The following is a 17,419-nucleotide window of genomic DNA, read 5'->3' on the forward strand; positions in this document are numbered from 1 at the left end:
AGGACTCAAAATGAATATGTTAATAAATACTTTCCATAATAGTTTCATAAGATTTTATATTCAGAGGAATATCTATTTCTACTTATAAATGAGGAAACAAAAATCTAAGTAAAGTTAATTTGCCCCACATAATAATGACATGGATATTTCACAATCAAGTATCATCTACATGAAATTCTAAGTTCCCTAATATTTTCTACCTTTCAAGTGCTCTTTCCAAGACAATATTTCAAGTGTAGATCATATGTTCTTTCCATGACAAAAAAAAAAAATTGTATGCCAAACGAGCAAAAGTAACAGGATAATAAGGTAATAAGCTGTTAAACTACTTTTCCATAGTTACTTAGTAACAAGTATTACCAACATTTTTTTGTTATTGCAACAAGTACTCTACCTGGCTATGGTTCAGCTGTATACCTGGCTAAACCAATTATTTTCACACTTCGTCTTTATAAAGAGTACTGTACTATAAAATATAATCATAAACACCAATTTCTTTGTTTTTCTATTGCCATTTAGTTTCAGAGCAATGTAGACTAGGCCAACTCCACTATTAAACAACAAAAGCAACGTAATTATAATCTCTTTAGTATTTAACCATAGCTTTGCACATTGGCATAAAATATTTAATGGTAGTTATGAGACTTGGAGAAAACGCTTTATCAGGATTCTTGTCTCATCTGTAAATGAGACTAGATTAGACAACCTCTCTTCTACTTCCCAAAACTTTCTAAATTTCTCTATACATTACATTTGTCTGCAACATATATTTTACAGTAGTTGACTCTTACCAATTTCTAAAAAAAACCCACCTCATTCTTCAGATAGATATTTTCATTTGGATTTACTTAGTTCTAACAAAATATCCCAATGACCTTTAAATGAAAATATTAAAGTCTCTCAGTATCCATAGCAGGGAAAAAAATTAAAGAATTTATGTTACATTTTTGTTTCTAATCAAGTCCAAAGAATAGATGTTTTTTTAAAAATCTCATGCCTTGATTATAAATACTTATGGTTAATATAACAAAAAGTTGACAAATTTTATTAGAAAAAGTGTATAAAACTCAATGATATATTCCACAGGTATTAATTACTAGCAACTATTAATAACCAATAGAAAGACAAGAGTTGTTAATATATACAAATAAACTAAATGGGTTTGGGGTATGTAGATGAAACAGATGATAACAGAAAGCTTTGCTAATTGGAACTAACTCTCCAAAGGGGAATAAAAAAAGCATACAAATTAGAGTTCTCGAAGTTGTATCAAGATGAATAGTTATTTGATAATTTAAAAACAGCTATAAATATTACCTGAAAATTTTGTTCAACAAATGAATGAATTCCTTCCCCAACCATAAAAGAGTGCCTGGTACATAGCAGATACTCAATAAACATATGTTGAATAAATGAATGAATTAAGACCGAGTTTCATTTTGAAAAATAAGACCAAAAAATTTTTAAATGCTTGAAAAACACATTATTGATTACTTCTAGGCACAAAAGATTCAAATGAGGACAGAAAAACTTAATTTAAACCAAACAAAAATATAACGAACAGCTGTTGTCAGTGAACAATGTCAAATGTTCTCCTTGTCTCAATCTACAATTAATTATATTTTGCCATCTTCAGACAGGAACAAAACTGAAATTATATAGTCTCTCAAGATTCAGTTTAAGATATTAGAAATGTAAATGAGAAAACACGTTTATTTCCCCCTTCATTCATTGAACAGATATTTATTGAACACTTATCATAGCAGGTGTTCATTCCTTTCCCTTTTAGACCCAGTGGATTGAATAAGTCAGAGACAGATTAGCCAAGATTGTATAAAAGAAAAGTTTCTGTATGTCAACCGACATAACTCATTTTCCATTTAATTCCTGTTGTTCCAAGTACAACGAATATTTATAACATCCAGTTCAGCTTTATATATTTATCTCTTCTAAAAATAAAACAATTTTTATCATTTTCATAACACTACATTAAATTGTACCTTAAGTTTTTTCTCTTCCATTGACTTATGGATGCGTTCTCTTAGGGGTTGCACCAATGAATTATTTACTTGTGTGGGAGACCTATGACCAAAAACAGCAAAAGTTTAATAAACCAAAGTAGTTTTTAAACTAGTTTCTACCCTTCCCCTATCCAAAAGCAGTTAGAGAATAAAAAACAACTGAATCTCGTTGTTTATAATACTATTTTAAAAACATCAGTATTCTTATTCTAACAGTTCTAAATGTTAATAATTTACTTAATTAATTCAGTCACTAAATAATTGAGCTTCTACTATATGTAAAACACTTTTTGTGAAAGATATAAAGTTCCTTCACTCATCAGTCCTAATTAAAGCATTCTGAAGTCTAAAAAAGGAAAATAAGATACCTACCTAACTAAAATTCAAAATAAAAAGGAACAAGTACCCTAACAGAGGAATTCAAAGGAGAAAAACATAGTTTATAAATAGGAGGATCAGTGAGGGCACAATGGAGAAGACACGGGAGCTCAGGGGCCAGACAAACATGGATTCCTCAATAAATTCCTTTTCAGCTCAACAGAGCCAGAACCCCTTCAACTCAAAAGACCATTATATAAGAATAAAGGATAGTCTATTCTAAGAAAGACTAGTTTATAATCTTACATTGGCATATATTCATACACCACATTTTCCTTAATTTTATCATGTCAATGCAGACCATTAAAAATTTACTTTACCATGGACTGGTTAGTTGTTGCACAATGAAAAATGGAAGTGCCAAGGTAACTGTAAACAATTGAAATATATTTGGCCACGTGATCGAATACAGAAAAATACCTCTCTAAAATAGATGTGGGGATTAATTTTGAAAAAATTCTATAAACACAAAATGACTTTCTCTAAGAAAATGGTAGAGTTAAATCTTAGAGAAAACTTATATCATTTATATTTCTACCTAAAAGTAGACTCCATTAAACAGAAGATAAAAGGAGAAAAAACAAAGATTCATTTTCTTTATACTCTTTTCTGAGATTCCAACACAGGGTACAAGTTAATCATTGATAAAATAAATTTCCACTGTTAGGAAAATATTTGGGTATTTTTAATGTAGAATATGGAAGAATTATATTACTCGCAGATATAAAAGAATTATGGAAAGCCGGTGAAGAAGATGAGATTTAAAGGAATCAGAGGACGACACCGAATGATAAACCACTGAAGTTTCCCTTTAAAGAGAAAAGATAGTGAGGCACAGGAGAGAGAGTACATGGAGTAATCATGGATGTACATGAACACTTTTAGACTAAAATTAGATTTCTAAAAAGTAGCTCAAGCAGAAAATAGGAAAGATCAAATGGTAGGCTGACTATGTAAAAATTCTCCACAATGTACTAAATATAAAGTGGTTGCTCTAAAATCTTTACTGTTAGTATAAATGAATGCTCGTTAATTAAAAATATCATCGACCTCCTCAATTCTGACCTAACTGTTGTTAAAACTGGAGAGTATTAATGTCTTGCACAGAATACCAACACTAATTTAGTGAGTATTTTTCTTCATAATGTGAGAAGGAACCAGTACATGTCAATTCCAATATAAGCTGGGTGTTTTGCTCTCTCCATTTCTCAGGAAGAAGACCACAATCCTTGGAACAGAGACCTCGGGCTTTAGAGAAAGACATCTTTGCTACTTGCTAAGTTAAGTTGCTAACTTAACTCTCTTGGGCAAATTACTTAATATCTCTCTCAAGTCTCTAATGCTTTACTTATAAAGTGAGGATACTATTAAAACAGTTGTTATGAGGGTTGAGATAACATAAGTGAAAACATTTAGCAAAGCTCTTGACACACATAGCAAAGCAACTAAATATTTCCAAAGCGAAAAACAAGAACAAGAACAAAAAAACAAAAACAAAAAACACCTGTCGTACTCACACACAATACTACCTTTTTGTATAGAACTTCCTCACATTCAAATGTGCAAACTCTTTTTAAGTAACTTTTGTTTTCTCTCTTCATACTTTTCTGTAGTCTCCAAGCTTCCTACCAGAGCATCAAGGAGGTGCTTATTCAAAAGTTCCTTTTTTAGGCTAGAATTAACATTCACATACATATAACTTCCACATTACTTACCTGAAAAGTGTAAGAATAGAAGTTCCATTGTGATGACTTGTGTTTTCATCGTCATATAAAAGCTCTGCTTTGTTTTTGGTAGGAGCCCTGGCTGCTTCTTCATCCAAAAGAACTAGTAAAGTTTTCACAGTATCTCTGCCACAGTATGCTGTGCCATGGTTTATGGCATAAGATTTTGGCTAGAACAAAAAATAATTTTAAGAAAACGTTATAATCACCCCAGCTGGGTCAATCAGTCACTCTTTTCCATTTCATGTGCCACTGTTCTCCTTCCTCCTCTGTTGTTTAAGTAATAAAAAATCAGCCATGAGAAGTGGCTTTAAGGTATGTGAGTATTTCTCCCTCAAGCCATACAAAAATCAATCTTATCAACTACCAGAAGCACAAAAGAATATGAACAATAGTTATCATCAAAGGATGACATTAAGTTCTGGTCAAAATAACATTAGGTTCTAAGACAGAAAATTTAGTTACTGTCTAGCTATGTGACCTCAGCCTTATGACTTAACCTCTCTGTGTATTTTTTCTTTATTACCAAAGAGATGGGGTTCTAGTGATCTGAATACCAACCTCACAGATAGCTGTAAATATCTACTCATATGCAAAATTGAAAAACTAGTTGACATTCATTCATTCATTCAGGAATCACTGATAAGCACCGTGTTTCCCCGAACATAAGACCTAGCGGGACAATCAGCTCTAATGCTTTTGGAGCAAAAATTAATATAAGACCCAGTCTTATTTTATTATAAGACCAGGCATAATATAATATAATATAATATAATACAATATAATATAATATAATACCAGGTCTTATATTAAATTTTGCTCCAAAATCATTAGAGCTGATTGTCCAGCTAGGTCTTATTTTTGGGGAAACAGGGTACATACTAAATCCCAAGCAGTGTGTTTGAAGCTAGGGCTGCAAAGGTTAAAACCACTGTCTGAAGGAACCCACGGTCTCCTGGATAAAATTAATAAGTAACCAATAATTGCATTACAGAGTGTTAAGTGCTATTTCTAACAGAATGTATACACAGTGCAGTGGGAGCACACAAAGGGTAGTGATCAATTTACCCTAGAATCAAGGATGGCTTCATGGAGGAGGAGAGAGCATGGTACTTTCAGGGACGAGGTAGCATGATATGACTACATAACAGGATAACAGAGAGGAAATTATATGAGATGAGCCTGGGAAAGCTTTGTGTATCGGGCAAAGAAGTTATGGCAGTCTGTTACAGAATCAAAATTTCTTGGTTTATTAAGCAAGGAAATAAAATGATCCTATTGAGATTTTAGCAGAATGATGGCCACGTGTAAAATATATTCCAGGGTAAGAATGTTATTACATCTGGAGACAGGATGACAAATTAGACTGTAGTAGTCCAGCTCAGAACTGAAGAAGATAGTAACAGAGGAGATAAAGAAAAAGCAGATTAAAAGGGAAGAGCTGGAAAACTTTAGTAACTAGATAGAATAAGGGAAAATATATCATAATATAATATTATATAAAGCTATGTGTAAGCACTAACTCTGGCTGGGTTTGATACTAACTTACTAGTGTGTGCTATGGAACTCTGGGAAAGTTGCTTGACCTCAATGTGTTCAGTTAAGTCACTGGTAAAATAGGGGTGATTACATTGCCTAACCAGTAGGGGTGTTAGACACTGTGCCTAGATATCAAAGTTGGCCTTGCTGGCTTGCTGGGACATCCACTATAGTTGGGGCACTTTCCTCAGCTTTCATCAACATGGTCTTGGCCAACTTTGACCACTTGGCTGACTCAGGCTACTGGTGAACTATAATGTATAACTACACTGGAATTTTAACCAATTACCTATCACAATCTGGTGCTTAACATATATATTTTTCATCAGAACCAGAGAAGTCCATATTGTTTAATATTAATTTCATTGCGAATCATTGGAATGGATTTTTCAAAGATTTCTGATTTGGTTGAAAACATGCAATTAAGATCCACATCATTTGTGCTTTTATTTCTCGTGACAAGAAATGGAAAAGATTGATGCTCTTAATTATTTGAGTTGTGACAATTCCTGATTTATACTTCTAGTAACAACCTAGTTATCATTTGAGCCAAGCTAGTCACAGGAAGTGTTAACACACATGGGATACCTGGGGCAATAACCCAGAATCTGCCCGATCAAATTAATCTAAAAAAACATGCATTCTAATAGAAAAATAGTTAAACATTGTCCCCAAGAGCTGTGAATAAATAAGTAATAAAAAATAAGCAAAAGTCTTTACACTGGTTATCACAATAACACCTAATGAAAAGGGGCTTTTGTTACTTGAATAATTAAACTGCAACAAATGGATGAATACTCCAAAATTGTGTTGTAGTGATAAAAACATGGTAGTCAATTTTTTAACTAATACTATAGTTATAATACTGTATGATGTTTGATTGTCTATGTAAAACAAATAAGAAAGAAGGGAATGTTGTGGAAATATATAGTTAAAAGATATCTAAGTATAGAGAAACTCCAAATGTTCGCAGTGGGCTGGCAATGGAGGTAGAAAATAAGAAATCATGGGGATGAAAAAATTCTGTAAAAGAAAAATAAACTTCTGAATAGAAACAATTACTATTGAAGTTCTATACACTGCCTAGTACAGGGGTCAGAACCAGAGAAAAACCGGACACTTTATTTTATATCTGAGTAAATGGGAACATAATAGTTTTATCGGAATAATTATTGAAAAATATGACAAAAATATGACCAAAAAAATGAAAAAATATATGACAAAATATCCCTCAAGAATTAAAAATTTCTAGTGCTCAAAGGGATACTGAAGATTATCCAATGCCCTACTTTAATACATACAATTTGGGCCAAAGAAGCTATGATTTACCCAAGTCAAACATAATCCTACATAATCCTATTGAGGAACTTCAATTTTCAACAACATAACACAGGAAACACATTCTTGTGACTGAAGTGGCAATCGCAAACCATTTCTACAACAAGTAGAAGAGAAAATGTTTTGTTTAGCAGGAGAATAACAACAAAAAGCTCATTACCCGTGCAGGACTGATGTCAGTGGTGCAAACAGCTACGTCTCCTTGTTGAGAACTGATAATATTTTTAATCCTCAAATCCAAATCCTGAGCAACTTCCTCTACTGCTTTATAAAAAGGGTCCCTGCTGTTATGACCTTTAATCAACTGCATCTTTATCACTGAGAGTATCCGACTCCCTGCAATGCTGAAAATAGACATAAGATTGCTTTTGTCACAACGGTATTAGAAATGACAGTATGCTCATAAGCTTGAAAATATAATTCTCAGAATTAATCAACCCTTTTCAAAAAACATGGCTTTGATCTTATAAATCAAATATTAACACATTTAAGAAATGGATGAGAACATTTAGAAGCAAAAGTAAAGTTTTTCTAAAAGCGAGTCATTTCAACAAGGTAACTTACTTCTTCCTTAATTTAAAACCTTAGTGATATATGATATATGATATAGATCAGATGGAGTTATATACACACATGTACCTTTAGCTACAACTAAGGTAAGAAAACAACTACTTTCATTTAAATATCTAGAATCCTACATCACTTTAATCTTGAAACCAATTCGAAAAGTATTATTACCCTTAAATCACAGATGAGAAAAGTGAGTCTCAAAATGGTTAACTAGCGTGTCTAAGAACACACACTGTTCTGGGCTAGAAAGGAGAATGACCTGAAATGCATAACATCGCATTACAATATGATAAGGGTTATTATATGGAAGAAGAAATTTAGCTAGTTAATACAGACGTGGGTTAATACTGATGGAAAGCCAACCAAAGACTGAACCGACTATGGCCAGCAGACAAGTGTCTTAAAAACCCTGAACTCCATTGTTTCTTTATGCTAGCCTGAATCCGAATGATTTCGGTTGCAGTTCCTGCTCTGGAAGGCAGACAGAAAACCAATGTGAGAAACAGAGAAGGCAGGATTCGGGTCCATGACACCAAGAAATTAGAGGTGTCGAACAATAGAAGTGGGGTGTTTTTGGAACTTGTGCGATCTGCAGACCTCGAGGTACGCCTGGGAAGGCTGCACAGTGCCCCAGGAGAGGATGGTGTGGTCTGAGTGTGGAGGCAGAGTGCCTGAGCACAGGTGGCAGCTCCTCTACTTTCTACCTTGGGTATGTGATTTCACCTCTCTGTGAATGTTCTAGTGGCATAAAGGAAAAGATGAACTGAAGTCATCCTCACTGTCTCATTGCCAGGTTTTATGTTTTAGGGAACAAGCCAGGTTCCCTAACAATCATTGGAAATACAACTGCTCACATTTCAGTAGCTGGTCCAAACAGAGAAGGAAAGTTAGAAAAAAGATTGCGGAGAGACTTAATGTATGGTAGTATATTAGGCCAGTGTCTCCCACGTTTGCCTGTTCATCAGGAACATATTCAGCATTTGTTTAAAGATCAACTCCAGATCCCACCCTATTTGAATCACAATTTTCAGAGAAGGACATTGAATGGTTGCATTGTTTTAAAAGTACCACAATTGATTCTTATGATTAGACAAGCTTTGGAAACATTTCAGGAACAAATTAACTCTTTGAGAAAGGAACTCTATTTTACTAATCTTCATATTACCAGTTCTTCTGTGTGATAATCTTCATATCACACATAAGGAATGCTTAATATGCTTGTTGAATAAATGACCACTATCACACACAACAATCTGAAGTTTTTAATAGTTAAGACAAAAGACATATATTTTACTATTATCTGTATTATTATTATTATGATTATTATTATTTACAATACAAAAGCACTTATGGGGTTTCTACTTACAATTCAGCAGACTAGATACTCTGGGGGAACATCTTATTGAGCTGGGCAGGAATTTGGGGAAATCTCCAAGTACCACCCAATCTCTCCCCAAGAAAGGAACAAACAAGAGCTGGAGTGGGAAATTAGAAGCCGTGAGTGGTGGGCAAGCAGGATGAATGGGGTTTTCCTGAGGACAAAAATCTCTAGTAGCACCGTAACCAGGGCACAAAGCCCAGGGTGGGAGTGGGACCCCAGAGACTTTCAAATTGCATCTGAACCTTCCAAGGGGAAAGGAGCTAGTATGGCTTTTATTAGATTTATTCTATGTCCTTTATATTTATAAAGCTATTTTTCTTAACATTTTCTATTGGTGATGGTGTAGAAATACAATTGCTTTTTGTTTATCGATGTTGTTTCCAGCAATGCTGATGAAATCTACTACTAATTTTAATAACTTGTCTTCAGATTCCTGGAGTTTTCTACATATAGAAACATACCATCATCAGTTAGAGCTGTACTTCTTCCTCTTCAATTGTTATACCTCCTATTTCTTTTTCTTACCTACTACAGTGAATTGGACATCTAATACTACATTGAAAAGTGATTAGAGCAGGAACTCTTGTCTTGTTCAAAATCTTAAATAGAATGCCAGAACATTTTCTCATTAAGTAGGTTTTCATAGAAACCCTTTATCAGGTTAAAACCCTTCTTCTTAGTTCATTTTACACTGAGGGGATAGCTGTGTAGGGTAGGTATGTACTGATAGACTCGTGACTTTGGGAAGTCCTTGGGCTTGTCCTCTGTCCCCTCAGACTTTGGTGGCTGTAAGAACAGACTCTCCAACTCATCACATTCAGCAAATACTCTCAAAATAAAAGCTGGCTTCCCTTCTTGACTTCCCTTTCTGGCTTTCTTCCTTCCCCTAGTTTTTGGCCTGTATTTTCATTACATTTTCCTGTTTATCAATGCATTTAAGAAGCATTTTAAAAATATGTTACCCAGCATTATTAATTATTGTCAATGGAAGGGCAGACTAGGTACAGCGGACCTAGTTTGCCATACATCCACAATCAGAACCCTCATACTAGACTCTAAGAATTCTTTTATGTATACAGACACTTTCTTTATCAGTTAGTTTTTTCTTAATTTTCAATTAAAAGCACAGAAAGTAATTGGATGAAATGTAGCCAAAGTGAAAACACAACTGACATTATGTGCTTTACCTGGGAATTAATCTCTAATGGAAGAGTTCTGGGAAAGATTCAAAAGGATAATAAAATATGAGAGTGTCTTAGGCAATTACAAGAACGCCGTCCCCCCCCCCAAAAAAAAACTTTAAATGATATTAGGTAACAGTCACCTTTGCTTCCCTTTTCTCATTCCTTCCACAAGAGCAAATATGCTAAATTTTAAAGATGATATAATGCAGTCATTGTATTTTATTTACAAACAAATTGGTAAGACTTATGTTTCAGACTTGTCAAGGTCAAGATGTTGATTGACCCCAAGCACCACTGTTATGACTAGTCTGTTTCTATACATTCACTATGTACTAACCAACCATTAACTCTTAAATACCTGCTCAGCAACAGAGTGGCTACTTCAAACACTTGCTTCTAAATCTTAGAAACTGCTGAAGTTGTAACTCAAATTACACCAGGACATTTGTGCTAGGCACTGGTAATACAAAATGGAAAACTTTCTCTTGAAGAGGTCACCATTGACCATATGATAATGAGATACTGAAGGTACAGAGGAATTTGAGTAGGGAGGTACTCAGGAAGGATTCCTAGAAGACACACTATGACTATTCTGGATAAACATTAAGAGAAGAATTTAGGTGAAAAGGTAAACTGCAGCTCTTGACTACGAAATGCATCACATTAGAGCCCTATAACAGAAAGAGAAAAATGAGACGAGTGAGAACAAAACACAATTAAATCCCTAAGCTTGTATCAAAACATAGTGACTGAAAGAGAACAATGAGCAATAATACAGACAAATGATTGGTAATACTTATATAACTATACTACCTTTACTGTCTACATAGTGACTGGTTTTTCCCTACCATCTTCATGAATTTCATAATTATTTGCTAAAAGAAATTCTATCTCTAATAGATAAATGTGGTTAAAGGTGCTACATACAAAGTAACAAAAATGTTTCTGAAATATTTTTAAATGACAAAAATGTAACATTAGGATTTTGGAATGGATAATTTCTATAGAAATTTAATATTTAATATTCTATAAATTAATTTAATATTCTATAAATACATGATATTTAGTCCAATATGTATAATGCAGATGTGCCATTAAAAAGTTGTGCGCATGGTCAATAATATGTTAATAACTCTGTATAGTGCCAGGTGGGTACTAGACTAGTCAGGGGGATCACTTCTTAAGTTATACAAATGTCTAATCACTATGCTATACACCTGAAATTAATATAAAATAATACTGAATGTCAACTGTAATTGAAAAATTTAAAAAGGAGGGAAAAGGTGAAGGGCAATAAGAGGTCCAAATTTCCAGGTATAAAACAAGTAAGTCATGGGTACATAATATACAGCATGAGGAATATAGTCAACAATATTGTGATAGCATGGTACAATGTCAGACGGTCGCTGGACTTATCATGGTGATCGCTTCTTTAGGTCTATAAATGTTGAATAACTATGGTGTACCCCTGAAAGTGACATAACGTTGTAAGTTAGCTACATTTTTTTAATACAAATCTTTTTTAAAAGTTGTGCAATAAACTTGAAATATAGAATTTTAAACATTTGAACAATAGGGAACTAACTAATTTATGTAACCTGAAACCTCTCACTTAAGACATTTTTCAGGTAAAAGTATAGTATGCATTTTATGGTGGCACCTACTGGCAAAGGGTAGAAATGCAGCCAAGCTATAGCTGAGATGGTCCAATGAAAATCTGGCAAGCGGGACATAAAGGTGAGAATAGATTCTTTGATTTCTTCCCTGTCTATTTAGTCCCCATCCTTTTTCGGACTCAAAGATTATTGTGATTCCCTACCATCACCACCCTATTATAAGACTAGTAGTACAAACTTATCCTCAGTTACAAAAGTTAAATAGATTTTTATCTCTAAGTTTTAAGGTGGAGAGACAGAAGCCAGAGTTGAGAGACAGGCAGGAGTTAGAGCATACAGAATTCGTATATCATATATCATACTGAGTTTTATCCTGTACCTACGATGAAATCTTCGAAGGGTTTTAATCACGAAGTGACATTTGCTGTATTAGACAGATCACTGGCAGCTGTGAGGACAACAGGATGGGGCAATTTAAGATTGGAGGCAGAATGAACGACTCAGAAATAAGTGAAAAAAATCCAGGCAAGAAAAGATGAAAATCTGAAAAGAGACAGTATGAAGAATGGAATTAATAGAGATGAGAAAGAATACTAAGAATGTTAAGTAGGAAGAATTGATGGAGGTTGGTGACTGAAGGGACAGAGAAAGGAGAAGAAGAGTTTCAGAAATGTCCCAGGTTTCTGCTTGGGTGACTGCAGGGAGAGAGGCTTCATTAAGCTGTGGGCACTTAAAGAGAAGTAGGTTTTCAGAAAAAGATGAAGATTCAATTTAGGACAAATTTGAGTTGCCTTTGAAGTAACAACCTATAGGAAGTTAAAGATACATTTTTGATAATGAATGTCAACTACAATTTTATATATATATATATATATATATATATATATATATATATATATATATATATATATATTTAGTTAGTTAGTTACAAGAAGCGGAGTACAGCATTAGGAATAGAGACAGTGGAAATGTAATGGCTGTGTGCGATGTCAGAGGGATAGTGGATGGGGGGAAATGGGGATGTCACTGTGTGAGGGATATACATGATAAATGTCTAACTATTACATTGTTTTGTGCACCTGAAACTAATAAAAAAAATGTTTAAAAAAAGATACATTTTTGAAATTCAGGTTTGAATTTCACTGCAATGTAGGTTTATAATTTGCATATATGCAGTCAGAAAGGTAGGTGGAAAAACAAGAGAATGAAATCTCAGAAGTTACGGGGGAAAGTTCTAAGAGAGAAAATGATCAAATCTGAGGACTCAGAAGAGAACAAAGGCTACAACTCAAAGATTGGGAGTGATCTTTGGCAGAATAGCGTCAATGGAGTGGAAAAGTGAATGACTGTGAATCATCTAAGTACAGACAAGTTACTAAATACTGAGTGTCTACTCTGCCAGAAACTGTGCTAGGGCCAGGGAAGAGCAGTGAAGAAAACCAATAAAGCCCTCATAGAGTTTACAGCCTAGTGAGAAATATATAACAAATGATTAGAAATCGGGAAGTGGAGTCAAGAACAGTATTGTTTTTCAAGAATTTGAGCTATAAAAGAAGAAGGAACTGAAAAAGATGATGGTTTGAAAAGACGGTTTGTTTGTGTTTTTTTCTTAAAAGCTTTGTAGACTATGGCTAAAGTGCGTGTAGAAGAGGAAGCTGAAACTGTAAGACAAAATGAAAACCAAGGAAACAATGTCCCAACAGGTTACCCATATTGTGCCCACTGTAGGAAATGTGCTCTCTTCTCCCCATCTGGGTTTCATTTCACCCCCATTCTCCCTATCTGGATAACTCCTTCAAGTTCATCCTTCAAGATTAAGCTCAACTGTAACAAACATCCAGGTAAGCATTCCTGACACCCTTAGTCCTGGCTCCCAAAACCTAGGTCAATTGTCCTTTCCTCAGTATATCCTTCTATTGTTGCATGGGTACGATATACGTTGTTAGGTTTTAATAACTTTACTTTTTAAAGTCATGAAATGAATATATGCTTAATATATACAAAAAAAAAATCCTAAAAAAGAAAATAAAGATGTCTCAGGTGGACTATTTAGACACCCACTTGAATATACCTATGACTTAGACACCCCCTTTTTCAGTGTCTTCACTGAAACAGAGAAATTACTCATTATAACCAGATAGAATATCCAAAATAACTGGCTGCTAAGTTACTGAAGAATTCATATGAAGAATTTAAGTCTATTGTCTCCTCTTAGATGCCTCTAAAATGCACGCCTATCCTGTCGCACACATGTACATGTACAAATACACTTCTACCTTCTTGGTAACTTACCCCCCCAGAAATTTCTTCAAAGGGAATGTAATTATAATAAATTACCCTGGATTGAATATATGCATTTATATCTGCTCCCTCCCAAAACCAACCCCATTAAAATGCCAAAAAGGCAAGAAAGTTTTTTAAATCCATAAAGGAAAAGAGAATGGGAGAGGAGACAATAGGCAGTGATAGCAGAGACATATCCTGAAAGTATGGAATGATGAAAAGCAGATGGACAAGTGGCAACTGACTACCCAGAACAGAGAAAACTAAAAACTAAGTAACTGCTAAAACAGACCCCAATAAGTAAGTACCATGTTTCCCCGAAAATAAAACCTAGTCAATCAGCTCTAATGCATCTTTTGGAGCAAAAAATTAATATAAGACCCGGTCTAATTTTACTATAAGACCCGGCCTTATTTTACTGTAATATAAGACCAGGTCTAATAATATAATATAATATAATATAATATAATATAATATAATATAATACCCAGTCTTATATTCTTTTTTGCTCCAAAAGACGCATTAGAGCTAATTGTCCGGCTAGGTCTTATTTTCGGGGAAACACAGTAACAGCCTGATAATCTCAGAAATGGGAGGCCACAGTGAAACTATGATCAAGATGAGGTTGCAGATAAGAAAGTTGGCTGAAAGTCTACATAATGAACACTTAGACCCCTAAATCTCCTTTCCTTTTCTGACCAGTTAGGCTAGTGCATTTCTCTCACCTCAGCATGGAAAGCAGGATGACTCTGAAGAAACTAAGCCAGAGAGGCTCCGGACCTAGAGGCACCAGTACTGAAAACAGAGGGATTAAGTAAAAGTCTGCGGGCTGAACTGGGCGACTCAGCATTGACCCACTCGGCCTCAAATCCCGGAATATTGCTAGCCAGAGGTAAAGCTTTGGGAAAGAGACTAAAGGATGCTTCCTCTGTAGACATTTTGGGAAAGCCCCAAGAAAAGACCTACAGTTACTGACGTTTGGAGAATCCCCAACACAAGAGACACGGACTAGCAAGCTATAATGAAGACCACTGTACAGAGCTGTTAATCAGCTTTAGAAGGGCCTCATTCTTAAATAGAAAAGGACAGTTCAGAATCAACATCCATTTTTGGAACACCTCTAACATGAAAGAGACCAAAACAAACAAAGGCACTCAACTTTGATAAAACAAAGATCATCCGGGAAGTAGATAATCTTAAAAATTAAAGATAATAATCTTAGAGCGATAAAGGAAACATGGTAAGACCACCTATAATCAAATGTGAGAGTAGAATAAAGATATTTGCCTCCCATTTATTTTTTCTCAGAAAGCTCTTTGTGCAAAATAAGGGGTTTACCAATTTAAAATAAAGTCATGAGATCCACAAAACAAGGTACAAAGAAAATTCACAAGGTGATGATAAAGCTTCACACTTGCCACTCTGAAACAGGCCTAGCAAGCAAAAATACAGATTGAATGAAGAAGATGGACTCTCCAGAAAGAACGTCTTCAAGGGCAAAAATCAGAATGGACAGATGACTAATATTAAGAAGAAATTACATAGTTTTGTTTACAAGCTCAATAAAGAATTGATGATAAATATATAGAAAGTAAAGAAAAAAGTAGGTATTAACTTTAGAAAAAAACACAAAAATTTGTACAAAAAAGGAAGTATAACCACAGTACATCACATAGTTTAGCTATAGGAAATATTTATAGAATCATAACAATATAAATCAAAGATTTAACCTGAAATTGTTATATAACTATATTAGAAGGATGAAGGAAGAGAAGTATGCGTATGTATCTCTGTCTGGGGGAGGGGGAGTGATGAGGGGTGAGTGGTTCATGAATGGGTTGCGAATCCTCATCTTCCATGGTAGGAAGTTAACAGATAATATCTAAAACTGAAAAATCCAAAGTAGCTGCGTTACAATTTCGTTTAAATGAGGTAAACATAAAACAAACATACACAAAAAACAATTGGGCATTTTTACTACAAGTCTGTAGTACCATTTGACTTCAACAAAATATATGTGCATCACTTTGCTAAAAATAAAATAGTTTTAAAAATTAATTACCTACTATCTCAGGAGAAATGGCCAGTCAATATATACTATCTGGGAGTTCAGAAGATGTCACTGATGTTGACCATAAGTCTAGTCAAAACCCTCTTCCAAATTTACTTCCTTATAATGAATATCCATATAAAAAGATATGTAGAAGGATGAAATCCAGAATAAAAGCCTGAAAAAAATTCTTCTTGGAACTTGAAATGGAAAAAAATTTCATAAAATAAAATGTAGTGGTTAAGAGAATGGGTTCCAGGGTCAGAACTGGTTGAATTCAGATCCCAGCTCTGCTGCTTAAACACAATGTGACTAGGATAAATTACTTAATCCAGTGCTTCAGTTTCTTCCTCTCTAAACTGGGTACCTACATAGTATCTATCATGTAAGGCTGTGGTAATACTCAAATGATAATCCCCATAAAGAGTTTAGTACAATGTCTGACATATAAGTGTTCAACAAATTCCAGCTATTTTTATTAGTGCTGTGTAATGGCATACCAACCAAATTGACAGATCTATCACAATTGCTAACATATACAACCTATTTCTGTCGCCTCCAAAATTAATCTAAAAATTATTCACCATCCAATACACTTACATTGTAAACGAATCTATTAGATTAAAAAGGAAAAAAAATCCACAATCTCTTACTTCCAATGTCATATAAACACAAGTTCCTGATGAACCAAAGATTTATGCATAAGAAAATGAAAAAGAAAACCCCTGAGAATTCATAATATCTTTATCATTTTCCTTACTCATTCTTGACATGCGTTTCCTTTACTGCTAAATAAAAAGTTTCAAGAAATTATCTATTAGGTCATTTCCAATCCTAAAAAATCTGTTTCTTCCAGATAAAGATAAATGGTAAACCCTCTTCTGTAATCAAATTCAATTTGAACTTGTCTTTTGACTCTGGCAAAAATGTTGGAATCACAGAGAGGCAAAAATTTAGGGGGAAGGTCACATGATCATATTCCATTCACTTAGATATTTTGTTTCTTCTCCCTACTGTTTGGTCTGATGATTGGTCATTTCAATAGCTCTTACATCCCTGCTTCTGATTCTGTGAAGTTTTAAAGATAGATTAGTAAAATACATTTGCAAATTGTGAAAAGTCATTACCTTGGATTTGATATTTCTCCAAGAATCTCATGTAATTTGTCAGTGAAATTAATAAAATTATACAATCCTTTTACATGTGTCCTTAAAGGATCAGATGGTGATGGTGCATAGCCTTTCCCTCCAAGCTCCAGTGTTCTAATAAATGATGTGGCCACCTAGGAATTAAAACAAATGATTCAGTTATATTTAATGATTTAAAACTACAATT

At 34.2% G+C, this 17,419-nt stretch overlaps 1 protein-coding gene across 2 annotated transcripts in view; it reads right to left on the reverse strand.

Moving 5' to 3' along the window:
• The window catches only part of PARPBP (PARP1 binding protein), a 55,059-nt gene that overhangs the window by 10,998 nt on the left and 26,642 nt on the right, over window positions 1–17,419 (reverse strand). For both annotated transcript variants that reach the window (XM_033118612.1, XM_033118611.1), the window contains 4 exons: window positions 17,212–17,366; window positions 7,161–7,344; window positions 4,115–4,293; window positions 2,001–2,082 (listed from right to left, as the gene is read on the reverse strand). In XM_033118612.1, coding sequence (XP_032974503.1) covers window positions 2,001–2,082; window positions 4,115–4,293; window positions 7,161–7,344; window positions 17,212–17,366 — 600 coding nt within the window. The remainder of the gene's footprint in view (window positions 1–2,000; window positions 2,083–4,114; window positions 4,294–7,160; window positions 7,345–17,211; window positions 17,367–17,419) is intronic.

Source organism: Rhinolophus ferrumequinum, chromosome 10 (genome assembly GCF_004115265.2).
Source record: "Rhinolophus ferrumequinum isolate MPI-CBG mRhiFer1 chromosome 10, mRhiFer1_v1.p, whole genome shotgun sequence".
Taxonomy (NCBI): Eukaryota; Metazoa; Chordata; class Mammalia; order Chiroptera; family Rhinolophidae; genus Rhinolophus; species Rhinolophus ferrumequinum.